Source organism: Metarhizium album (genome assembly GCF_000804445.1).
Source record: "Metarhizium album ARSEF 1941 chromosome Unknown scaffold_35, whole genome shotgun sequence".
Lineage (NCBI taxonomy): Eukaryota > Fungi > Ascomycota > Sordariomycetes > Hypocreales > Clavicipitaceae > Metarhizium > Metarhizium album.
Window position 1 is genome coordinate 167,868 of NW_024467609.1, and position 24,946 is coordinate 192,813.

At 56.0% G+C, this 24,946-nt stretch overlaps 8 protein-coding genes across 8 annotated transcripts; 5 read left to right on the forward strand and 3 right to left on the reverse strand.

Moving 5' to 3' along the window:
- Positions 1-1,302: 1,302 nt before the first annotated feature.
- On the forward strand, positions 1,303-2,479 carry MAM_07746 (glycosyltransferase family 8 protein; the record flags this gene model as incomplete). Its single annotated transcript, XM_040826544.1, has 2 exons — positions 1,303-1,702; positions 1,830-2,479. 2 exons carry the CDS (start codon positions 1,303-1,305, stop codon positions 2,477-2,479), a joined length of 1,050 nt encoding a protein of 349 aa, XP_040675496.1.
- Positions 2,480-3,264: 785 nt separating this feature from the next.
- On the reverse strand, positions 3,265-5,536 carry MAM_07747 (multidrug resistance protein 1; the record flags this gene model as incomplete). The annotated part of the gene is made up of 6 exons (XM_040826545.1): positions 3,265-3,579; positions 3,662-3,798; positions 3,853-4,638; positions 4,840-5,009; positions 5,176-5,408; positions 5,507-5,536. 6 exons carry the CDS (start codon positions 5,534-5,536, stop codon positions 3,265-3,267), a joined length of 1,671 nt encoding a protein of 556 aa, XP_040675497.1.
- A 1,978-nt stretch (positions 5,537-7,514) lies between these two features.
- MAM_07748 (fungal specific transcription factor domain protein) lies at positions 7,515-9,830 on the forward strand (the record flags this gene model as incomplete). The annotated part of the gene is made up of 5 exons (XM_040826546.1): positions 7,515-8,079; positions 8,211-8,509; positions 8,571-9,268; positions 9,325-9,747; positions 9,785-9,830. The coding sequence occupies 5 exons, from the start codon at positions 7,515-7,517 to the stop codon at positions 9,828-9,830; spliced, it is 2,031 nt and encodes a 676-aa protein (XP_040675498.1).
- Positions 9,831-10,176: 346 nt separating this feature from the next.
- MAM_07749 (C2H2 type zinc finger containing protein) lies at positions 10,177-10,710 on the reverse strand (the record flags this gene model as incomplete). Its single annotated transcript, XM_040826547.1, has 2 exons — positions 10,177-10,647; positions 10,702-10,710. The coding sequence occupies 2 exons, from the start codon at positions 10,708-10,710 to the stop codon at positions 10,177-10,179; spliced, it is 480 nt and encodes a 159-aa protein (XP_040675499.1).
- Positions 10,711-11,115: 405 nt separating this feature from the next.
- Positions 11,116-12,236, forward strand: MAM_07750 (N2,N2-dimethylguanosine tRNA methyltransferase; the record flags this gene model as incomplete). Its single annotated transcript, XM_040826548.1, has 2 exons — positions 11,116-11,365; positions 11,428-12,236. 2 exons carry the CDS (start codon positions 11,116-11,118, stop codon positions 12,234-12,236), a joined length of 1,059 nt encoding a protein of 352 aa, XP_040675500.1.
- A 2,217-nt stretch (positions 12,237-14,453) lies between these two features.
- MAM_07751 (F-box domain containing protein) lies at positions 14,454-16,280 on the forward strand (the record flags this gene model as incomplete). The annotated part of the gene is made up of 1 exon (XM_040826549.1): positions 14,454-16,280. One exon carries the CDS (start codon positions 14,454-14,456, stop codon positions 16,278-16,280), a length of 1,827 nt encoding a protein of 608 aa, XP_040675501.1.
- A 1,671-nt stretch (positions 16,281-17,951) lies between these two features.
- MAM_07752 (uncharacterized protein) lies at positions 17,952-18,158 on the reverse strand (the record flags this gene model as incomplete). The annotated part of the gene is made up of 1 exon (XM_040826550.1): positions 17,952-18,158. The coding sequence occupies one exon, from the start codon at positions 18,156-18,158 to the stop codon at positions 17,952-17,954; it is 207 nt and encodes a 68-aa protein (XP_040675502.1).
- Positions 18,159-23,838: 5,680 nt separating this feature from the next.
- On the forward strand, positions 23,839-24,933 carry MAM_07753 (SWIRM domain-containing protein; the record flags this gene model as incomplete). The annotated part of the gene is made up of 1 exon (XM_040826551.1): positions 23,839-24,933. The coding sequence occupies one exon, from the start codon at positions 23,839-23,841 to the stop codon at positions 24,931-24,933; it is 1,095 nt and encodes a 364-aa protein (XP_040675503.1).
- Between the last annotated feature and the right edge of the window lie 13 nt (positions 24,934-24,946).

The following is a 24,946-nucleotide window of genomic DNA, read 5'->3' on the forward strand; positions in this document are numbered from 1 at the left end:
GGTTAGCCTCGTCAACGCTTCATGAGTTCCTGGCCGGAGCTCTATCATGCCCGACGGTAGAACGAGGCCAAGAGCTGACACGAAACGACTACTCTATCAGAGAGATTCAGTAAGAGCAGGGGAGTACTGGATTTCAAGTCAAACCTCTTGGGATAATTTAGCAACAATACACGAGTTACCATTTCTCCCTTGTCGCTGTCACGCGGGAGTTGGTGACACAGGGGCCATGGTCACGAGACCCAGGGCGTAAGGCTGCTGTATAAATAAAAGCCTCTAGCCGCCGAGACGTTTTGGAAAACCAAGGACCTTGAGATCACGTTGCGTGCGAACCGAGCCAAAGTGCTCCAAGCCCTCAAACGCCCTTGTAAGTTGTCACACAGAGCATGTCGCCGACTCTTCCCCCGCGCTAGGCTTGCTGGACTCAAGTTTCCAAAGGAGTGTTTCCATGAACCAAATCGATTCATCATCCCCTTTCATGTACATCATTTAGATGACTTGAGCCAAAGGCCTCAGTCGCGACTGTGGACCTAGTTCACACTTGAGCTGATGCGATATGAAGTGAAGTTCTCATAGCACGCTCCTCGGCTTCAAATGACCAGATGGCTACCTGGGTAGATTTCCAAGAGTTGCTTGATTCTCTCCCATTCGGAAGTTTGTCAGCTCCCAAGCACGCACGGCTCTGGCCAGGACCCCGTGCGCCTCACAATGTGACCAGAGCAGTGTTGACTGGGCTTGGGATGGCTTCATTCCAGCCAAGCTGGTGACCAGGATGGGGGCATTGTAGAATCTGGACTCGTCCCGAGGCAACCGTGCCCCAAGGCCTCTATATACATCAGTGTACCCTGACGCCATATAGTTACCCTGAAGCCTCCACGACGGCTCGCCCGAAGCCCCCTTGTCGTGCTCTGTAAGCTTTGTTGGCCGTTGTTACACAGAACTTGCGGTCAAGCCTCGACCAGATGACTTGCCGCAATGGCTCTTACTGGCCACATGGGAGCACGGGCATCGAGGTTCCAAGGCCAAAAGGCCCGGCAAGCCGCCGGCTGAGCCTCGATGACGCCCAGGTAGAGTTGAGAGGTCGCGAAGCTGGACGCCTTTTTGATCAAGCGTTCCCTTGTGTGGCTCTGCAACCAGGGCAGTACTCTCTTCCGATCGCATTGAAGGATTGCGAGGGCGCCGCGCAAATCATACACCCGACCAGAAAGAAATCGACTGGGACAACACGTACGTAACCGCATCGCCGTGACGGCCGGCCTGCCGTCCATTGCCCGACCTGCTTACTCCCAAGCCCGACTCGAGACGATGGGCGTGACTACACGAAAGATTTGTCGACTTGTCCCGCTCGTGCCCATCATCGCCCTGCTCTACTTCTTGGTGGCAGCAGTGCGAGATGGAGGCGTTTTCCCACCTCCACCAGGCGAGCTTTCTGCTTCGCTGTCCCCAGGGGTCACCGACTGGTCCAAGTTTGCATACTTCCAATACGTGACGACCAGCGATTGTCTGTGCAACGCCGTCATGATCATGGAGACACTCGATCGCCTTGGGACTCGAGCCGAAAAGGTCGTGGTGTACCCATCTACAATGATCGCGGGCGACCTGGAGACGGACGACTCGCACAACGCTCGTCTGCTCAGGAGGGCTCGCAACGAGTACCACGTGCACCTCCGGCCGACCCAAGTCCAACACAGAGCGGTCCTGGACAGTAAGTCGAATCAAGGCAGAAGCCGTTCCCGCGCAGGCCACGCACCAGAGGCGTCGCCTCACGTCACGTCACGTCCACGTCCACGTCCACGGGCTCGCTGACAAGCAGGCCCTCGCGCGGACGGCAGCATACTACGAGGACTCCTTCACCAAGCTCCTCGTCTTCAACCAGACGCAGTACGAGCGAGTCCTCCACCTGGACTCGGACGCGACCGTCCTCCGGCTCATGGACGAGCTCTTCCTGCTGCCGCCCTGCCCCGTGGCCATGCCCCGTGCCTACTGGCTCTACCCCGACGACCCGAAGCTCGCGTCGCCCCTGATGCTCGTGCAGCCGAGCGCCGCCGAGTTTGAGCGCAACATGGCCGAGACCGAGCAGGCCGGGCGCAGCGAGTACGACATGGAGGTCGTCAACGCGCTGTACGGGGACCGGGCCCTGGTCCTGCCTCACCGGCCGTATCTGATGCTCACCTCTGAGCTTGCGCGAGACCCCGACGACCACGAGGCATATCTCGGCACGGACAGGGAGGCGTGGGACCCCGTCGCCGCCCTCGGCGAGCTCAAGTATCTGCACTTTTCGGAGGCGCCCCTGCCCAAGCCCTGGGGCAACATATCCGACGAGATGCGCGAGAAGTTCCAGCCCAGGTGCCACGTGCGTGACGGCGCCGAGTCCTGCTCCGAGAGGGATATCTGGAACGGAATCTACACCGACTTCAGGCACAGGAGAGAGGTTCGGAACACGCCGCTCGCCCCTCCGTGCCGCTCGTTTCCATTGTGCTGACCGAGACCGGGGCAGCGTGTTTGCGGAAGTCCATAGCACTCGCGGGCGCAACACCCGCGGCCGGGGCGTGGAGCAAGACGTCGGATTCACATGTAGGTCACGGACGTGAGGTCCCTGAGTTCCTGTGGCTGCAGGGCTGACGCAGGCACGCAAAGAAGGGAAATTCAACGTCATGTTGGGAGGGACCAGCAAGACTGCTGCTGTAATATCATAAAGGAGCGACAAGTGCTCTTGACAAGCACGACAGAGTCGTTGGGATGTCTTTTCTACTTTGCATGTTTCTTTGTATAGTTTTTTATGTCTTCACGTATTTTGCGCCTCGTGTAGAGCTGGATTTATCCCGTCGAGTCTGGGGGGTACGCGAGGTTCTTGATGCGTCACGCAATTTGGTCCGCTGATGGACTCGGAAACTACTTGCTTGTTGTCTCGATAGATTTTGTGACGTCTTTTGTGTGGTTTCTTTCAGATGAGGAAGCCGAAATGACAACTAGGAACTGTCGAGAAGATGTCCCCAACAGCAAGGTCAATAGTGTCGTGGACCAGACCAGGGCAACCAGGCAGTAGGCGGTGTCGCAAGCAAGGATGTTTACGCCAAAGCATAGACGTTGCAGCCGACAGAGGCTTCTACGTGATGCGTGATGCTTGTAGTTGTTGTCGGCAAGCTAACGTTGGCGGCTGGCACAAAAGCCACCATCAACCCCAGCCGGCAGCGACGTAGTCGGTGGTCTATGAAGAGGAGGTTGGCAGGGGAAGGAAATGCAGATACTGCACAAGTCGTCTCCGCCCTAGATCCGCCTGTGACCTTGCACCTGGCCCATCACGCATGGCTCAGAGTGCAAGTATGCCGAAAAATTATGGAGTGGTGATTTTGCAGACCCGTGTCGAGCTTCGCGGTCCAACGACTGCCCCAGGGCCATCTCAAAGCACAAACCCTTCTTCCTGCCCACCAGTTCGTCATGTGTCCCCGACTCGACAATGTTCCCCTCGGCAAGCACAGCAATCACGTCTGCGTCGCGAATCGTGCTCAGTCGATGCGCAACGGCAATGGTGGTTCTGCCCCTGTTCCGTTCCGTTTTTGGCTTCATCGAAGAATGCCATGTCTTGACGGAGAGTGTTGTTCAAGGTTTCTCCGCGATCATGCTTCATGGTAGTCTGCGCAACAATATTCGACATCCAGCCTACGACGGCGTACGGCACGAGGTTCCCCGAGGCCACCGCAAAGAACATTAAAGCAAAAAAGTTGCCCCTGTCGGCGTCAATGGTTTCAAAGGCGCTCATTGTCCTGGAGAACAAGATGGCAAGGGCCGGATAGGTACCGCCTGCAAAGAATCATCAGCGTCAAGCGACGAGAGCACATGGCTGGGATGGCTTACCTCCGGCAAAACAGGCCAGAAGAATGGCAAAACTTGGCCACCACAGAGTCCTTTGCTCTTTCAGGAACAGAATCAGTCCGCGCAGTAGGCCGCAACGCTTCCCTCCGCTGCTCGCCTCCTCATGCGGCGCGCCCGTCGTTGAGACCTGTGTGAGCACTTGCTTCATGTCCACCAAGGCCCCGTCCTTGTCGTCCTCGGACTCGTCCACGATAGACTCGGACGTCTTACCCAGATCCTGAGCTCGAACAAGCCTGGCGTACACTCCCCCCTGTTCGATCAATTCAGCGTGCGTTCCGTTCTCGACCGTCTCACCTTTTGACATGACGACAATGTTATCCGCATCACAAATCGTCGACAGTCGATGGGCAATAATAACCGTGGTCTGGCCCTTGGCAACGTTATTCAGTGCAACTTGTACGACTTTCTCGGCATTCGGGTCTAGCGCGCTGGTGTCTTCGTCTAGCAAGAGCACCTTGGGGTTGGATATGATGCTGCGAGCAATGACAACACGCTGCTTCTGGCCACCAGAAAGCGACGCCCCTCGCTCGCCAATCCAGGTGTCGTACCCATCTGGCAGGTCTTTGACAAAGCCGCGCGCAAAGGCAGCTTTGCAGGCGTCGATTACAAGACGTCTCTGCATCTCGTCGGGCAAATGCTCTTTATCCGTGCCCGTAAGACCGTCGACAACGTTCTGGTAGATGGTTCCACTGAAGAGAGCAGGCTCCTGCTGAACAAGTCGGATATTAGTCCTCGGCCAACGCAGGTTGAGGTCCTCCAACTCAACACCTTCAATTGTAATCGTTCCGGCAGAGCAGGCATGCCAACGCTCTAGCAGCCCAAATATTGTACTCTTTCTTTCCGGAACCACTGGCACCTACTATAGCGCAGTGGTCTTGTATGACGGAATATCCAAGTCCGATCCGTGTAATATTGGAACGCCAGGACGGGAGGGATACGAGAATCGCACTTTCCGCAGTTGAATATCACCTCTTAAGCCTTCTATAGTCTCGCCGCTTTGGGAAAGGGGGTCGATAGCGGACTGTCGGTCGATGATGGACAAGAGATCTTGAGCAGCAGCCATGGCCTTGGAAATGGCAACAGTCTGTGGTGCGATCTGTGTGAGGGCTTGAGCTGCCACCAGTAGGGCAAAGATGACGCTTCCGCGTGTCAGCCGTGGATACATCAGTCAGTGTCCGGCCTTACGGCGCGGCAATGGCAATGGGTGAAGCTAACCGTCCAGAGGTAGGTCGAGCAAAATCCACCGGCGAAGAGATATACAAAGTCCAGCCTGTTCAAAGGCCCGCGTCAGCACAAGCGACATACAGACAGCATCGATTGACAAACGTCAACTCGCCAACTTGATCCATGTACTCGTCAGCTGGCAGCTTCCCATTGACGAAGTTGTGGATTGTATCAACAAAACGCCCAAAGACAACATCCATCAGAGGAAGGGCTACGCCTGCACCCATCATATCAAGGAAGGCGATAATATTTAAGAAGCATCCCATCGAATCGCTGTACGAGAAGACACGCTGCATTCCCGTTGGTTTCTGCACCTGAATCGGGGCAGGACATTCTCAACAGTGGCTTACGATGAAGGATTTTCCGCTTGGACTTGGGTTGGATTCTTCATCAAACCGTACTTCAGACTTACCACCTTGGGAAGATATGGTGTCAGACTCATGATGATTCCCCAAAGGCGGGGAGGCAAAGTTGGTCGCCTCTTTGTGTCCAGCGGCCATGTGTAGATGCGTAGTCGAGGAGTAACGGAGCACAGTTTATCGTCATCTTATACCAGTATAGATACGAGAAACGTGTTGAGGGCGCTTGGACAGACTGAACTTGATGATGTGAAAACTAAATGCCGGATCAATACCAAAGGAGGGTTTGTTACTTGTCCCAGGACTCGGGATTCGAGAGGCGGCGTCGGCCACCCACCCGCCGGGCATAGCGGAGAGTAGGGGCCCGCGTACTCCGTTAGGGATATGCGTTGGTGGTCCGGCCGTTGACGATCGCATTGGTCATGTCAAGCAATGTTGGTTCGATCACATCCCTCGGAGAATAGGCTGCGTCGAGACTGAAAACAAGTCGCGGCGACGAAGCGGGTGGCGTCTGTTCTGTCGAACCTCTCAGCGTCTAGGCTTGTCCGTATTTGGCAAGTGGCGCAGCATGGCTGGCCCAAGCCTCTGCGGATGGCGCGGCGTCCGCGGATGCCGACATAGCAGAGTTGTCAACGACGTTGTCCTCCGCCCAGCGAGTTTGGCCCCAAATCCAATCGTCAACTCTGTCTCGTGGACACGACCATTCACTTTTCCATCGCCAGCGGCAGCGCTTGCGCTTGCGTTTGCCATCTACGACTAGCCGCTTGCTTGCCATTGGCCATCAGCCATCAGCCATCCGCTGCCGAGGCCTGTCGCAAAAGACAAAAGGAAGAGGCTGATCGGTTGGGGTCTGAGTACGAAATCCCAACCATCTTTTCAATAGAAGCACTCTGTCGGCCTCGCATGTTCCGTGGCACCCGTCCCCGCCAATCCTTGGACCATGTGGAATGGAATCCGACACCGATATCCGTTGAAACCGCCTTCATTCGTTGACAGTGGTAGGGCCGGGACTGGAACTAGCGCAAGGCACCAGGCACAGACACGAGGCTCCCAATCGCTTCCCGTCCCAGGACAAGAAAACTGCAAAAGGAAGGGTCATGCAGAATTCGGCCCAGGCTTTGGCTCTGGCTCACGGGGGGGTGGCTGCCGCTGCCGCCGACGACGATCCCACCGGCCGACGAGCAGTAAGTTGTGATCCAGCCGCAACCCAAAGTCGTGTCTGCACTCGAGCGAACGCCCGAGGACGCAAGACGCCCTTGACGAGTGAAAACGGTCGCGTCATCCATCTGCTGCCGTCTTTAGACCCGGTGTACCGCGGCCGTCACCGGCTCTCCGTCGCCGTCGTGACGTGGCGTGCTGTGGGCTTGGGGTCCCGTCCCTTGCCATGCTCGCGTATCTTTGCTGCATAATTCCGTCCGACTTCGATATTCATTGTTGGCAATGGGTCGAAAGAGCATATGTGCTAACTCCTAGGCCTATCCGCGCTGCAGTGCGATCAATGTCGATTGAGAAAGGTACGTCATAGTACCACCTCACATCCCCGGGGTGGCCGGCAATGGGGGATCGAGTGCAATCAAGCATTCATTCCCATCCACCTCTGGTTTTGTATGGAATGACCTGCGTTTGTCTTGACATTTCATCATGGCTGCCGTTTCCTGCTGTCATGCATCTCGGCCCTGCAGCTTGGCCGCCCCTGGCCCCCTCCTCTTCATCACCCACGAGGCTGACATTCAGCTTCATCGTCCGTCATGTGCAGATTCGCTGTGACAAAGACTGGCCATGCTCAAATTGCCGCACGGCCAAAAGATCTTGCACCTCCACAGGTGCTGGGCAGCGGCCGAAAGAACCTCGACAACGCGTTCTCATTTCATCTCAATAGTCAGTCTGTCATCTTTTTCATCTTCCCTCTGCTTACCTCGATATCCCCTAAACCTTGTCATTGTGCCTCACTCACGAGCACCCCCTCACATTTGCCTTGCAACATGACTGTTCATTCTCCTCTCCTGCTGCTGCTCCTCCTCTATTGGCGTAATGACTGTGTCATGGTCTCACGACGCTGCCATGCACCTTTCATTCACCCGACTCTCCCTGACGTATCCCATTGTCCCCACCTGGCAGAAACAAAATGCTGACCCAGAAACCCATCCTAACCTCACCGACAGTGAGAAGAAGATTGATCAGATTGAAAGCCGCCTAGGCAATATCGAGGTGCTCCTCAAGAATATTGCCAATCCAGCCGCACCCTTTCAGTTCTCCTACGACCCAGCGGCAGTAGGCAACACACCGCAAACTGTTAGCAGCAGTATTCCAACTGCTGCCTCAAGCGGCGACTTTGACAGCAGTGACGATGAATCCGCTTACGGTGGGGATACGGGCTTGGTTGCCCATACAACCTTTGCCAGCGAGTTCCTTGAGAGCGCCGTGAGAAGGACGTCGCTTCGTGAAGTGAACCCTAAGATGGCTGCCGGTCTGAATAATCTGAGCCAGTTGGTTGAGATGCAAAAGCGTCGGTCAATAAGTCATGGTCCCCGGTTTCCTCTTCAGAAGCCAGTGCCACCAGGCGGTATTTCAAAGCTACCCATGCCGCCAATGCAGGCAGTAGTGAACCTTTTAAAGCATGCCAAAGGTACGGTCGGTCTCTCTCTCTATTTCTCTCTCTGTCTCTTTTGTGTGTGTGTGTGTGTGTGTGTGTGTGTGTGTTGTGTTTCTTCCTTTTCACTTTTCCTATCGTTACAACACCAGTTAACATTCCACAAGGTGCTCCGCCAACCTTGTTCACCATCATGTGTTCCCTCGTCGGGCTCCCAGATTTTACTGCCCTGTGTCGCAGGGTGTATTTTGCGACGGAGGAGTTTTCAGATGCCACATTCCTCATTGTGAATGCTATGCTCTACAATCTTTTCATGGAGCAAAATTCACTTGCCACCGACCCCGCGGCACGGGATGAATACCACGCATACATGCGTCAGAGTCAGGCCAATCTTGAGACTGCTCTTGCGAATACATCCTTATTCCTGGCAACAAGAGTCGAAAACGTTCAAGCGTTGCTACTTGGCGTTTGTTATCCCCCACCCGACCATCACCGATGATGGGGTGCCTTGCTAACGTTCAATCAAGGCTCTCTATGCTGTAGACGTATCCCGCCCTTCAGTTGCATGGCATTTGTCCTGCATGGCAGCTCAGCTCTGCCAGACCGGAGGGTTTCATCGCTCGGAATCCCTCAAGTTCGATCCGCCAGCAACAGCCAAATTGAAGCGGATACTGTTTTGGCATGTTTACACTGTTGACAAAGGTCTAGGTCTCAGGCTTGGCCGCTCCCCAGTAATACATGAGTGCGACATTGACATACCGCGCGTGTTCGAGTTTGATGGTTTAGGGCAAGAGGATTCGTCGACGATCCCAACCCTTTGGATCAAGATGAGCTACCTGCAAAGTCGAATATACGAGCAATTATATAGCCCGAGCGCCCTGAAGAGCCCCCCGGCAGAACTGGTGGAACGGGTGGAACGAGCAAGAGCCTTGGCTAGCGAGTGTCGAAAATTCGAAGTGGAGGCCGACGAGGCTCGTAACCAAACGTACGACTATCTCAAGGCGGTCAATTCCTCTGACCTGGTCGACTTGTTCTTGCGAGGCGACGAGGTCCAGTTCCAAGTCACATTGACACTGGTATATCGGGTCATTCCTGCCCCTGAGGGCTCAGTGAGTCGCTTTTGCGACGAGTGCTTGGCAACAGCTCGAAAAGCCATGAAGGTACACCAAGAGTGCACCAGGAGGTCTACGATTGGCGGCTACTTCAGATCGATTTACATCCACTGGTAGGTTTTGTTTACCCATCCTTTATGACTGAAATGATGCACAATGCTCAATGTAGGTTTCTCTTTAGGAATCTTCTGCTGACCCCGTTCGCGCCCTTCTTTGTTCTCTTTTGCTATGTCATTGAAACCGGCTCCCTGGATGACCTCCGATTACTCCAAGAATTCGTCGACTCTCTCGACGAGGCAAGAGATGCCTCGGAGACGATTGAGAAACTCTACCGTCTATGCCAGGTCATGTGCGACGTGGCCAGCCTCTACGTGGAAGCCAAATCCCAACAGCAACAGGACCAGACCATGGTCCCCATCGGCGATGAGTTCGAAATGTACCTCAGCCAGCTGGGCTTTATGCCCACAGAGGACCAGGCCATGGGAAGCACAGGTACAGGCAGCGGTCCGCCGCCACTTAGTAATCAGGCCGCGCAATTGGCCGACTGGTTCTCTGGCAACCGCAATATGATGGGCCTCTTGGAGGAAGATTTGTCACATATTGATTCATATCGCTGGATGCAACACCAGCAGCAGCCGCAACACCAGCAGCAACACCAGCAGCAACAGCAGGTAGCGTCTCCGCAGGTACCTTTGGCGCAACAGCAAACCTCTCCCATGCAATGAATTCTTACGTAGCGTTGATTTAGCATGAATGATTTATCTTTGTTCTTGTGTCTGGGTTGAGATGGGTTTCAAAGCGTAGTTGTGAGTCATGGCGTGTGAACCTATACCGGGTCGAGTTCGACTTGGCGCGAGTTCGGACTGTGTGATGAAGCTGGCTGGCGAATAGGGCCAAGGGACCGGTTGCGCTGCGTGTAATAGATTCCCTGCTGAGAAACGACATGGGTGTTGCGCGCCAGAAAACCGAGTGTACCCTTACCGTCGTGTCATGCTCGCGGCATTGAGAAGAAGAGAGCGAGTTAATCAGTCGGATAGCGCGGGTCGTACACCTCGTAGCCTTCATCCTCAGTATCGCTCTCCACCAAAGAGTCCTTCATGACCGGCTTAAGGGTCGGGCTGGGGGCACTCTGCACGGCCTTCTGAACGCCGTCAGCGGGGGCAAAGGCGCTTTTAAACCCCGTCTTCTTGAAGCCGCCTTTCTTAAAACCGGCCGAGCCGGCACTGCTGGAAGCGGCCTCCTGGCTGGGCAGCTTTATGCTTACGAGGCCGTCGGCTTTAGCTTCGGCCTTCCTGGCCCTCGCGCCGGCATTGGGATCCCGCACCATGGCCTTCATGTCCTTCAGACGCTGCTTGTGGGAGTGGTCGTAGCTGGAGAGGTGGGCCTCGTAGTCGTTCATGCGAGAGTAGCCCTTTGAGCAGAGGTTGCAGTAGAAGGACTTTTGGGCCTCGCGCGCCGACGACGTTTGCGCCGGGGGCAGAGTCTGGTGGCGCTGCGGACGTTAGCTTGAGGAAACTTGCGAGCGACGGCGACGAGCGAGACGTACGGGGGGCATGTTGTCGGTGAGGGCCGTCTGGATTCGACTGTCCTTGAAGACGAGAGAGCTGGTCTTCAGATTGAAGACTGGCGCCAACGACGCAATGCTGGGGTTCGAGTCGGATGGGATGAAGCAGGAACCACCAGTTCGAGGCAGGTAGCAGTCAAGTGGGCACCAGGTCAGCTGGGCGGGTGGCTCCGCTCCACGTGGCCACAGCCAATGACAGGCGCCCTGATTGGCCTGACCACACCAGGTGCCGACGCCAACCAACTACGTAACTTAACTGATTGATTGATGCCTATTCAAAGGTTGGTGCACGAATTGACTACTACTCCGTACACTCCCGCCTGATTCCCAAACAACATCTCATCTAGGAGTCACCGGGCGCCTTCAGTCCGCCTGCCTCGCCATCCAGAAGCGCCCATGGACACCCCAAGCTTGGGGCAAACCCTCAACCGCAAGGACTCGCAGGCGACGCTCATCTCCCTCCTCCAGCTCGACCCTTACCCCATTGACTCGCCATCACCCTCCACCGCCGCCGAGGAAACCAGCTTCTCCGACGTCGATGAAAATACCGCAGCACACGACAACCATGGCAGCAGCGAGCCTGCCGCAGCCGGCACAGCGACAAGCCATCTGGGCCTAAGCAGCGGCCGCAGCTCGATATACTACCGTGAGTCCACCGCGTCTCCCACGTCCCCGATTCTCTTGTTCTTGGTACGCACAGCTGACCAGGAGCAAAAGTCACCCGTATCCAGAAGTACTCGTCCTACGCAACGGGCATCTTCACGGCCTTGCACCTCGTCAACGTGTCCCTGATCCCGGCGGTGACGCAGTCCGTCGCCGGCTCAGAAACCTACCTCCTCATGACGCGCGAGCTGTACCAGACGTCCGTCGCTGAGCCGGTCCTCGTCGCACTCCCCGTTGCCCTACACGTCGCCTCTGGCCTGGCCCTGCGCCTCCTCCGGCGCTGGCACAACATGAAGCGCTACGGGGGCGGCACGCCCGGCATGCACGCGCTGCACGCGATGCGCGAGGCCCTGTCCGGCAAGTCCGGCGAGTCTGGCGGCAGGCCGGTGCGACTGTGGCCGCCACTGTCGTACATCTCCATCTCCGGGTATGCGCTGACGCTGTTCTATGGCGCGCACGTCTTCGTCAACAGGGTCCTGCCGCTCGCCGTGGAAGGGAACAGTTCGAACATTGGGCTGGCGTATGTTGCGCACGGGTTTGCCAGACACCCGGTCATGTCGGGGCTTGCATACGTGGGCCTGCTGGCCACAGCGGGCGGACACATGGTTTGGGGAGCGGCACGGTGGTTTGGCATGGCGCCGTCGACGCAGGGCTGGAGAGGCAAGGCGAGCGTTGGCGTGGACAAGACGACGAGGACACGGCGGATGAGGAAGTGGTTGGCCCTTCACGGGCTCGCGGTTGGGTTTGCGGCTCTGTGGGCGATTGGGGGGTTGGGAGTGCTTGCGAGGGGAGGACCGGCGGATGGCTGGGTTGCGAGCGTCTACGACGGACTATTTGAACGTGTGGGGATGTGATGTGATGTGATGGCATGGCATGGCATGTCATAGCATGGCATGTCATAGCATGACCTGAATCTGGCAATCATTCCCAGGAGGATACCGAGTACTACCCCATTCCATGCTCTGCTCTATCTATCACGATCCATCAAGGTATAGTCAGGGGCCACTCGGGTGCTTGAGCAGTCGGCGAGATTTCAAAGGGAGTACTCCGCACGCCGTCCCGAGATCTGCACGTAGCGGACGATGCGAGTGTGCCCAACGGTGCAGCTGACGCAACAACACATCCCACGTCGGGGGCGTTCCCGGACCAAATCGTCGAGTGGCCGTTGCGGGCTGAAGGGAAATGGCTCTCTCCGACGCAGGGTGGAAGCTTATTCTTGTTGCGCGAGTGGAAAAGGGCGGAGACGGCGGCGACTTGCACCATGTCATGATGTCGCTCCCGACTCGGTCGACTGAGTCATGGAAGCCGGCGGTGTCTGATTTCACGGTCAGCATCTTCACGTAGATGCGCTGCACTACCGTACATGTTCATACATATCTCTGGGTTATGGAACCCTCGTCGTTTTGACATCCAGCACTGGTACCCGCGCATAGTGCATGCTGTAAGAGTCCATCACGACGGCAATTCATTGTCGGACAAGCAAGCGAGATAGCATCAGAGGTGTGTTTGTGGCAGTCATACAGCGGAATGTGCTCGATGATGACTGTACGATAGGGCAGCAGCATGGCAAAGCGCCAGTGATGGAAGTTGCTCTTCGGGGCATCTTGGCGAAAATGTTCATTTTTTTTTTTACAATACAATACAATACAATACAATACAATCAAACATCGGCGCAATCGTGAGAGAGCTACTCCGTCGGTACGGATTCAACGCCAAGGTGATATACTCCGTACGTTACTCCGTACTGGCAGCCGGGAAAAAAACAGGGGTCCTGACCTTGAGAAAGCGAAGCAACCCTAGTCCTGCGCCTATGATTGGCCAGCAGTCGACTTCAAAAAGCAAAATCAATCACGTCGCCCTCCCTTGCTTTCCGGTCTTGACCTCGAATAGTCATAGTCTGTGCTCGGCGTTTTGCTGGGTCCGTGTGTGTCTCTGTTCTTGGTACGGAGCAACCTAGAAGCACACAATACTACTAAGGTGTGGTTGAACTCGAGGCATTTGGTGCTGGTTCGCGGCTCAATTGGCTGAATTAGTAAGCCGTGCCTGTGCCCTTGCTTTTCCTGCGGGCTTCTTTCTGTCTGTGCTCTGTGCTTTGGAGGGTTGAGCTGAGAGCCCAAGGGAGGCCGCGATCTATCATATTCGCAAGAATTGAGGCCTAGTTTGGCACCATCAGCTACGATTGATTTGACGGAAAGACTTGTGGGGCGGGCTGTAGGGTGGCCAAGACATGTCGCTACCTTGGCTTGGGCGGTTCCTTGGATATGGTGATGGGCACAGAAAGCGTCGAGTTGTCCGTGTCGAGCGTCGAGCTGAGACATGGCCCAACGTGACTTATGAACACCCTTGAGCCTTGGTCCACGGGCAACGCAATGCTACGCTGCATGCGCTTTTACCGAGGAAACTTGAAGAGCATCATGCTCCGTACGGAGTAGTGCATCGTGAGATAGTTGGCAGACCTGAGGAGGGCACAGACGGGAAAGTGTCCGAGAGGACGTGGAACTTGGCACTTGGCAACGGCAGCGAAGCGAGGCACTTCAGGATGTGCCCATGTTTCTTTACGGTTCCACGTCGCCGGCGTGCGATGCTCCTTCCCGCCCGTGGTGTCTCACCGGCACCTGCCCTGTCCTGTGGCTGAGCTCACTGTCTGGCTCCTTCCGGATGGCGTCCACTCACGGGTAGGAAGGTACGAACCCCCACTAAACCTAAACCACCACCGACGACGAGTCCGCGACGACTGTTTGGTCGACCGCAACTTTGATATTCCTTTCCCTTCGTGCCGCACCCGACGGGAAATGCTATATACGACTGCCTTGAAGCTCCTCTTCTTAGGCGCCCTGTCTCGACGTGTCTTGTGTCGACCGACCGCCGTCAGCCTCTTCGGCTAGTCTCTCTTCGTCCCCGGCCGCCTTCTTTTCCTGTGACTGATAGCTCTGCCGCTTGGGCCTAGCCATACCGTTCCCTCACCAAACCTCACGTCCGCTTTTCCTCTGCCACGCATGTCCTCCCACTGCTTACCCGCGGAATAGAGACGTGGTGGCGTCTGTCGAGCTGCTGTTGCTTCGCCTACGACAATGACCATGCCGACCAAGCGCAGACTCGTCCATGATGACGAGGCCCCAGACCGTGACGACGGCTGCCCCGGTACCCGTCCTGACGCGAACCCGAACCATCCGTCGTCACGGCCCGTGTCCAAGCGCCTTCGGACCATGACGCCGCGTCGTACTCGTGATATTATATCTACACTGTCCGACGAGCTGCTCATCCGAATTCTCTCCTTCGTGGACGAAAAGACACTGCTTGGCGTATCTCCCGTGTCTAGACGTTTCAGCCGCATCACCTCCGATTCACAGCTATGGCGGCCACACTACTATCGTCGATTCATCTTGCCCCGTGCCCACATGATCCCAGGCTTTCGCACCGGATTCACCCGAAGCTCCAGCAAGCTACGATACTCGACCGGCAAGACCATCTGGGCAGATGGGGGATGGGGTCGCAGGGGCGGCTTTGTCAGCGGTCCAAGAGAGACGGCCGCAAGCGATACTCGGGAACTGATAGACTGGAAGAAGCAGTACAAGTTGCGACACAATTGGGCTCGCGGTGCTTGCGCCGTCGACGAAGTTCAGGTCCGCCGTGTCGAACGAGACACTCCTGCGGCAGAGTGGCAAACCATGGTCAAGGTGGTTGATGGTCTTGCTGTGACCGTCGATGGCACCGCCGGCATCAGGGCGTGGGACCTCAAGACAAGGCGGCTCATCGCACAAGCAGACCTTGGAAACGACAAGGAGACAAATCAGCCCAGTTGCTTGGCAGTCGATGACTTGCTGCTCAACACTGGGAGACTGGACGTGGCTGTGGGGTTCGAAGACGGCACCTTTTCTCTCTGGGAATTGAATGTCAAGAGTGGAAAGATTGGTATACTGTACCAGCACGCAAAGAACTACTTTGGTGAACTTGTCGCCATTGCGTATGGACATCCATACATATTTACGGCCTCGAGGCTTGGCTTTGTTTCATTGTTCTCCTTCGACCACCCACAAGTCGAAACAGCTCCAATACGGGAGCATTCAAATACAGGACCCGAGGGCCGTCTGCCCATGCCATCGTCAGTGCCTGAGCCTGAAGAAACCGCTCCTCCCCCGAGGGCGCCACTCACCCAGCCGCGTCTTCTCACCTCACTCAAGTCTCACACCACAGGGCCACCGCTAGCCCTATCAGTTCGCCGCATGACAACTTCAGTCGTTGCATCCATCGCATACACTTTTGACGCCGTCGGAGGATGGTCCATTGGCATACAGGACCTGGACATTAGGCCGTCTGGATTCGCTACGCCAGACATTGTTACCTCACGAGTTGCCTACACCCTGCCGACGCAGACCCGCTTGTCAGCAACATCATCTCCGCCGTCTTCACCTTCCAACTCGCGGGCCCGCTCTCCAGCACCGCTGGAGCCTGGGGAAGACGGGCCTATACGACTCTGCTACAGTCACCCCTATCTGCTGGCCACTTTGCCCGACAATACCCTAGTCCTTCACCTGTGCACCTCGACCGCCTCGTCGCTCTCTATCTCGCCAGGCATCCGCCTATGGGGCCACACCTCAGGCATCTCCGACGCAGAAATCACACCCCGAGGAAAAGCGGTTAGTATCAGCACGCGCGGCGACGAGATTCGGGTTTGGGAGCTTGAAGGCCGCGTGGGCGGAAGCAGCGTCGAATTGCGGCCGAGGCAGTCGGGTGATGACGCGGAACAACATGTAAAGAGAAAGCACTCTGCCACCACAAGGGCCGTCGCCAGCTTGGATGACACAAAGAGCTGGGTGGGTTTCGACGAGGAGATGGTGGTGGTGCTGAAGGAGGCCCGGGACGGACGAGAGAGCTTGATGGTCTACGACTTTACGTGAATCCTCCCGGAGCAACGTGCATTTGGACGACGAATTCTCGCTCGGGCGCACGGGTGTTGTGCTTGGCATTCATGGGAGACGCGCACACCAACCCAACTCACGTGTACTTGTAATGCATGGCGGGACAAATAACGGGGACCTTGTACATTTGAAGACGTCTTGCAGAGCAACGGTCTGTGCAAGCCTAGAGTGGCGACGTTGTTCAAGCTGCTGCCTGGGAGAGTGCCAAACGCGTCAGCTTTTCGCCTCTTGCGAGACACGACACGATGAGTGCAGCAAATGAAGGGCAACAACTTTGGGGACGCAGCATCACCACTGGGCGTGGGTCAATTGACTCTGGATTCAAAAGTAGGAAGTGATCATTGCCCTCACGAAGCTTTCAGCATGCATCTTGAGGAAATCCCAGATCCTGCATTCCCACAACGGATATACGGATTGGTGGCATGCCCGTAAAGATGGATGAGTATGGATTGGGTTATACACGGGCTGATGAGCACAAGCGCACAAAGGGGGAACATTAACATTCGTCCGGTGGTAGCTTGAAGATAGACGCCCTGCGTACAGCCCTGTACGAGGCGAATACAGTCGTGGCAGTTACGGCTGGAACAAGCGACTGGTGGTGCGGGCTCTGTCGTGGATGCTGCACGTCGCCCGTGCCTTGTATCCTTGTGATGAACAACCTGGCAGTCTCGAATAGTGTCATGTTGGCGTGAAGGAACGCGAATAGAGTCATAGCTGTAATTATCTGGGGACTCGGACTGTGGACCAGCGGACCAGGCGACTCAGCGGGATAGTCTTCTTTGAGTAGGTTAGCCTGCATATTAGTATTGTTGAGGCACGTCACGCCACGCCACGCCTTGATTTCCTAACCCACAGCTCTCTACTGTTGATTCCGTTGGAATTGGGACGAGTCTCGGACAAAGTGCGCAGGGACATTGTCCAACTCCCAACTATGCAGTGCTGGGGTCGTTCTATTGCTGGACAGTGGCGATGACTCCCATTCGCGCGCAGTCGACTTTGCGTTGAGCAGTCCCCTCATCGAGTGGCCCGCCACCCGACTACGCCCTGGTTCGGCATCGATATCTGTGTCACCGGGTCTCTCGAGCGTGATGGAAGATCGGGGCTTTCCGGGGGTTGCAACACACACTGTCAAGTGACTATCTGGTGGGCAAGCCATCATCAGCCGGCCTACATCACGTCGTCGCATCACAGACCCTCGTGTTGGGTTGCTGAATCAATCTGTCAAGCTCGTGGTGGGTGGCGTGCGGTGGAGAGCCAAGGGCCAAGCGACCAGCTCAAGCGGGCCGGTCTTTTTTTTTTTTTTTTTACCCCATTCGAATTCTGGGTGTCTTGTGGCAGGCATGTGGGATTCTCAACTCCCGCAGGACACAACCTAAATCTGCGTTGCACGACATGACAAACATGCCCGGCGTTAAGCTTCAGCAAGGGCATTATCCCCTAGCATACGGAGCAGAGCAGAGGCCACCGGCTTCTCATTCGCCTTGTCTGGCAGGTTCCGAGGGAGCCGTACCGTGGATTCGTCGACGTATCCAGGCGGCAGCGTTACGTGTTTGCCTGTCATGCGGAGCTGTCGGGACGATTCGATTTGTAAAACTCGGGCTGGCGGCTGGCATGGCGAAGTTGCAATCCATGGTGCGGGATGCCATGAAATCAACGTCCAGGCCGGCCACGACCGACAGCCCACAGCAGCGAGTGCCAGGCTTGGGCGTTTCTCGTCCGTCGTCTGTCGTCCGTCGCCCCTCCGTCGGCGCCCATCCGGGCTCCAACGCCCCCAGCCCAGCCCAGCCCAGTCCAGCCCTCCGCAATGCCACGGGCTTGCTTCGAACCACAACAGTAACCAGCATAGCTTCGGGCCATGATTGGTCTTGGTTGATGCACATGCCGTGCGCCGCGGCGCGCCGCCGCCACTCCCTGTCCCAATCCCTTCCCCCTTCCACGCTGCAGCCCGCTTTAAGCGCTGCAAGAGGGTGTGCTGCTTTGAGATGACGTTTGCTCTCGCTCTCGTCGTCGGAGCGGGTTGCTTTTCTGGCCGCAATGCCTGTGATTCCAGGTCGAATTGTTCTGCCTGTCGCGGCAATGGGTGCGCAGGGTCGAGGCGCAGCCATCGCCCAATTTGCCCATCTTGATTCGCCTTGATGCGGTGCCATTGAGGTTTTGCGACTGAGCCCAGATGCAGAACAAACGTATGACATGACATTACGCTACCGAGTACGGAGTACGGAGTACCGAGTCCCTGCCCGCGCTCCACGCTGACGCTTCACGGCATTTTGGCTTATCAATTTATCGATAGGCGGCGTGCGGCTGTCACATATCCACCGTCGGGTCGGGACTCGGGACCCGTTCATGGCTTTTCTGCCTTGGCTTGGCTTTGGAGAAGTTGGAACGACACCCCCCCTTCCGTCGGCGTCGGTCCTGTCGTTGTTTTCTGCCTGGCCTTGCTGTGTCCTGACTTGTAACAAATAACAAATAGTAACGATGTCGCGCATCGTCTTATCCTGTGTGCCGCCCGTTTGGTCGCTCACCTGCGCCACCCTGGCTAGGACACTAGGCCTGAAGCGGCATCGTCACGCTCATTGTTTCGGTTCCCAACTGGTGGTTCTCATGCTCCATATCTTGTGACTCACCTCTTATTAGACTCCAACGGACGCTCTTGAGTCTTGACCTTCTTCCACGGACTCCATACAGTGTACGGAGTTGCTGTTCCGACCCATCGCCGATAAGCCGTCTTGATGAGACGCTTCTTGTGCCTCTTCCCGCCTTCTCGCTTTCTCGCTCTTGTTGATCCGGTCAAAAACTTGCGCCTCTGAGTAGGGATAGGTGGCAACTTCTTAGCATCAGCTCAGAACTCATGCCACCCAATCGAGAGGGTGAGGCAGCCGCTTGGCGTGATCCTGCCTGGCGCTCTCTCATCGTGGGCTCTGCTGCGCACAGTGATATGCCATCAGACAGCTGCTGTCACGCGGCCCGCTCTCGTTGGATGCGCGAGAAACAGCATTGGCCAGTGGATTCCTCATAGAGGCGCCGAGCCGTCAATTGACTCTCTGGGAGGCTTCCGTCCATTGGCAATTTCACGCCCGCCTGGTGCAGGTCCCTGTACACCACATGGGAGCGAGAATTTGACAGTCGGCCTCATCCAGACCAGCCACTCCGTTGTGGTAGTTAGTTCGTGTCCACCTACTCGTCTTGTCTACCGAGAGCGTCTGGGTGCCCCTCTGGAGCTGTCTGTCCACTGCCGTGTTCCAACCGTTTCAAAGGCAAGCGAGAATGGCCGGCCGTTCGACACAAACCCCCAAAGCTGCCTGTATAGTATTTTTGATGAATGATGTATCCGTCTTGGGCAGAAGAAGAGCCACTATATGCCGTGTCTGGTGAATGACAGCGTTCCAGGCCACCACCGATGGGGTGTGGTCCACTGTTGGGATGTGAGTTGGGCAGCCAGAGGCCCATTCGGCTCCGCAGTTTCTATTTCCAATCCTGAGTATTGTACTCCGTATGGTGTAATTGGTACTTATAACCTATGTGCCCCAGTATCAAGCTCCCCTTGCGTTTCGTGCAGTCGGTCATCTCTCGGGGCCATTGTCTGGTTCGATCCTGTTTTGTGTGAGAGTTTGCCCAGCCTCTGGAAAAGGCGACAAGGGAGGAGGTCGGCGCGCCGCGTCAAGCGGTAGCACGTAAAAGAAGGATTGGATCGCCGTCATGGCCATGCCAACATGACAGCCTTCTCCTGGACGTCGGCCCCCCCTTGGACTGGCTGGATGCTACGCAGCCGCGACCCCGGATCACGGCCACTTGCGGACCTTGGAGGCGGGCCATGGGTGGAAAGAGTGGAAAGGGTGTCGAGGCAAAGCGCTGGCCGGACGGTCAGTGGGCAAAAGGACGGCTTATGCCAGGTACCATTTCGTGAATCTTGCGTGTTGCTACCTTGGCTCGTCGAGATTGAGACTCGAGAGCAGACGGGCGTCGGTGGTACTTTGGCGAGACATCACATGAGCGCTGGCCGTGGAAACATGTGCAGATACTCCGTAGATGGTGGCTACATGAGTTGACGATAGATATCCATGTGTATTTTGTACGCAGGGCGCATCTGGCAGGCATCCGATTCTGCACGGCCTCGAGCTTGCGGAGCAATAAGCAATGCTGCCGTGCCCGTCGTTGCCGCAGGGGAAAAAAAAGGGCCAAAAAATGGACTTGGTTACACGCGGCCGTCTGGCAGCCTCGTTTCTGATCGCTCGAGGTTCTCCCCCGGTGCCAACTAGTACTTACCTACTTACCTGGTAGGTAGTTACATGCTTAAGTACCACATGCAACTGACAATTGCAAAAGGCAGGAGGAGACGATGGCAGCTTCCCACCCTCGATATTCCCAAAGCGTTCCCAACTTGCCAGTAACAAGTACCCAAGAGGCACCTTCCAACGCGTCCGATTGACTGCTGGGCGCACGTCCGCCCAAGATAAACTACATTTCAGTGCTAATAGGGAGTCGGACTATACGACGAAACCTTTGTTCTGGCCCCTGGGTCTGGGTGACGGCCGGTTTCAACTCTGTGCCGTCACGTCTAAACTGGCGGTCATGAGCCAAACATACTGACTATGGCGGACACACGCACGGCATTACCTCGTGGCGCCGTTCATGGAGATAAACTACAGGGCAATCTGACATTGGTCGCTTCGTCTTGCCATGCATCTCACTGACTGAGCGACTTCATCTCGATTCAATTGGCCGTATCGATAACAGGCCATTGCCCCCGTGGTCGCAGCGAATCACACCCCCGCTTCACTGGTGTGCCTGATGACCTTAAGCTAGCGACAGCACCTGACTGGCTCATGGGGGCGGCGGATAAGGGTGGGGAGTGTGGATAGCGGGGCAAGTTCAAGGGACCACAAGGACGAGGAGGGAAAGAGGCCATGGACATCTCAAGCCGCGCATCAATGCAAACTGTCCGCATCCTGGAATGTCGATTTCTGGCATCAATGCTCAACTGATGCTTGAGAGTAGCAAGAGTAGGCAATTGGCAAAGAACAAAGAGCTGGACGAGGTGAAGAGTTTGGGACATACCATGCATTGGCGCGGATTGTTCCGTACAAGGACTTTGCAGACATACGTCAGGTTACTTAAGCAAGTACTAAGTAGGTAGCGGGTACTGGGCACCTCGGTAGGTACTTAAGTAGGCACCTAAAGTACTGTAGGCGAGCACGTATGTAAGTACTTAATGTACTTAGTATGTACCTAGGTAGTTACCAAGGACCGAGGACTTGCTAGTGCATAGACTATAGTGGTTATACTCCGCGGCATCGTCCCGCACCAGCACTGTGCATTCCCGCACCGTAAGGGTGGTCCTTCTATTTTAGAACGCACTTCTGCTTCGCTCAATGTCGCGACCTTGGACATTGCATTGCGCATTGCATCATGAAATCCGCCCGAGGCACCGGTGAAAGTGCTCCGTATCTTGCTCCTCCGCACGCGTGGCTCAGCCAGCTTTGGCGCGTCCTCGACGGAAATTCTGGCCGCTGCATGACAGTTCTCAGGGACCGCCCATTTGGACCAAGGATAATCTTGTCGCATTGCGCTCTGTCTGTCCTTGTTGCAAAGCCTTGTTTCTCGGCTCGCTCGAGCCGTTGGGCTTTGGCTTCTGGGCACCCCGTGCTCCGTACTTACCCGGTACGGAGTACGGAGCACTACAGGCTACGTTCTAAAATTATGCCCCTCCCCCTCCATGACTAGACGCACACCCGCCCGGCGCCCTCCTTCCTCTTCCTCGTCGTCGTCGCTTCTGCGGCCCTACTTCTTCGCGCCATCACTCGCTCCGCACTAAAACCTGGCACTCCTCTTGCTTGGACTCGCAAACGCAATGCTCACAACCTTTTGTCTTTACCTTATGCTTCGTAGCAAAAATTCTAATTCTCTGGCAAACACATGCATGGTCTCCCATTCCCTCGATTTGCTCCGTTACCTCGCGCCCCGTCTTGCCAGTGTCTCACGGCTGTTTCTACTCCAAGAGTCTCTTGATCGCTGCATTGAGACTCCATCATCCCCCATGACTTGGACTGATCAGCGACAGATTTTCGGCCTCTGATTCGACCGACATCTCTTCCTGCAACTACTTGAAGCTTTGTTCTTGCCTCCTTTTATTCTTTTGGCATTACAATCGTCTGCCGCTGTTCTAGGGGAATCCCGCACCCGTTCATCAGTCGTCCTTCGCAGTCCTGGTCCATCGACGTCGCTCATTGGATCTCAACCAGGGCCCCCATTGTCGGCAGCAGCATACATAGGCCACTCTACTATTACTCCGTACGCCGTATTTGTATGCTCGATACAAGGCCGTTAACAGCTCCATCTTACAAGTTGCTACCTCTGTCAACCCGACGCCTTTCACTTCTCTCAAATCTGCCGCTGCCTCCAGGTCTATCCGCCTCTTTCATTATTGGGTTCGCTTTCAGCTTCTTCAGCCAGTCGAGCTGCGACCCCCGTTCACACCAATCCCTTTGTCTTCGAGGGGGTGTGCGTTTCATCGTGTGCCTGCGTCTGTTTCCCTTTGCTGGCCGTCACAGCGCAATTGCCTTCACATCGTCCGCGTTGGGTACCAACGAACGCCTGCCTTGTGTCAGAGTCATCGCATTGGCATCGCTCCCCCTCAGTCATTTGCCAGGCTACCGACCATATTGCCTCCATATTACCATCCGCAAAAGACGAGGCGAAGCCCAGACAGAAGCCCCTCTCAAGCCCCATTGCCGCTTGTTTGTTGGCCAGGCATCCTTGGTCGCACCTGTTCCCTATTACAGTCGCCCGTCCCAATTGCATCGACGACTTCAAGTGGCACGATAGCCCTAGGAATCAATTGCCTCTTTCCTCGTCATATAGGCAAGCGACCGCTGCCGATATTGAACAATTGACCCGGCTGATTGGATCATCTGCTCAGGCTCAAGCCACTGTGCGAGTTGCACATCAAACGCACACGACCAACCAATCAATCCACCAATCAATCCAATCACTCAGCTCACCCCCCTCCCCTCTCTTCTCCTCCCGGCCGGTCAAGGCCATCCATCTCCCCTTGAGCTTACGATACCGCCACCCACCGCAGAATCAGAGCAAAGCACAAAACGATAAAGACGACGGGCTCTCCCCCCTCTCTTTGTCAGATTTGGCTTTCACTGTACAAGCTTAGTTTATTACACCGTTTTCCAAAGCTTGCAAGCCGCCGACGAATAGTAATTCTCGGACTCGGGAACTGTATCTCCGACCGTGGCTGCTGCCTGTTCACACGGCCCCAGCGGTCTTCGCCACTCGTCCACGTCACACAGTATTTGACAACCTAATGGCTGACAAACCGATGCCCAGTCAGGCGCGGACTTCCACCACCTTCGACAAGAACAAGCAACCGCCCGTGACTGCAACAGGACAATCACCTGCTTTTCCCTCGTGTCATCTCTCTTCTTCTTCCTCCTTCTTCTCTGCTTCAACTGTTCCCTCTTTCCCACGACGATTCTCCAATTCTCCCATGGCATTAAATTGCCCATCTGCGGACAAGGCGCACTCGTCAATGGCTCCGCCTCCACCGCCAATGGACTGCAAGAAATTCGACATTATCAGCCTAATGTCACCGCCAGACGCCGTGCTCGACAGTTTTCATCATGGCAGTTCCGCGTTGAACAAGTCGGGCGGTGCCAATGGCAAACAATCATCATCGCAGCAGCCGCTGCCCATGTCGCCGCCAATATCGCCTTACAGCAAGCCCATCTCGACGACGAGTGCGGCGCCGGCAACTCCACACAGCCAGGCCATCAAGGACCCTGTCTTGTACCCTGTCGACGAGCACTCACCGACCAGTCCTCCGCAGCCGCCTCTGTTTGCTCCCGCCGAGCTTGAACACCAACGCATTGTCGACGAGCACGTTCGCGCCAGGTCGCAGAGCATTTTCAGCGGCGTCGCGCCACCCAAGAGAGAGGATTACGAGCTGGTCCTCACCTTTCGATCCCAGGTCATGAAGCACTTCACCACGAACCGCAGAGGATGGCTCCGGAAAGAACGGGCCCTTCTCGAGGCTGACAGACGGGCAGGCGCCCAGAGATATTATACGATTATGCCAGCCAAGCCCATTGCTGCCAAACCTCCCCGATCCCAGCGGACTGATCGGGTCTCCAAGCCTCACGCTGCTCCGAGGCCGATCCGCACCAACACCACAATGGTTGGAACTACCCCAGCAAGACCTGCGGGCCGCACTAGCGCAACTCCTGAACCCTCTCGTCGCGTCGTGGCTCCCAATCGTGAGGACAAGGACTTCCACTCACTGCCTGACTATTGCCCTCCGTTGAACTCGCTTCCCAATCGCTCCAATTGTCTCAAGGTGGATTGGAAGGGCCAGCCAATTGATCTCAGCAGCGATGCACACGCCGCCCTGCTTCACCCCGACGAGCTTTTGCTGGCGGGAAACCTGCGCTTGGATTGTGCCACGTATCTCACAAGCAAGCGGCGCATCTTTGAGCGTCGCCTCCAGTGCCTCCGCACGGGCAAAGAGTTCCGCAAGACGGACGCGCAGCAGGCTTGCAAGATTGATGTCAACAAGGCATCAAAATTGTGGACGGCTTTCGAGAAGGTGGGCTGGCTGGATCAAAGCTGGGTCCGTCCATTTGTCTAGACTGCCTGGCAAC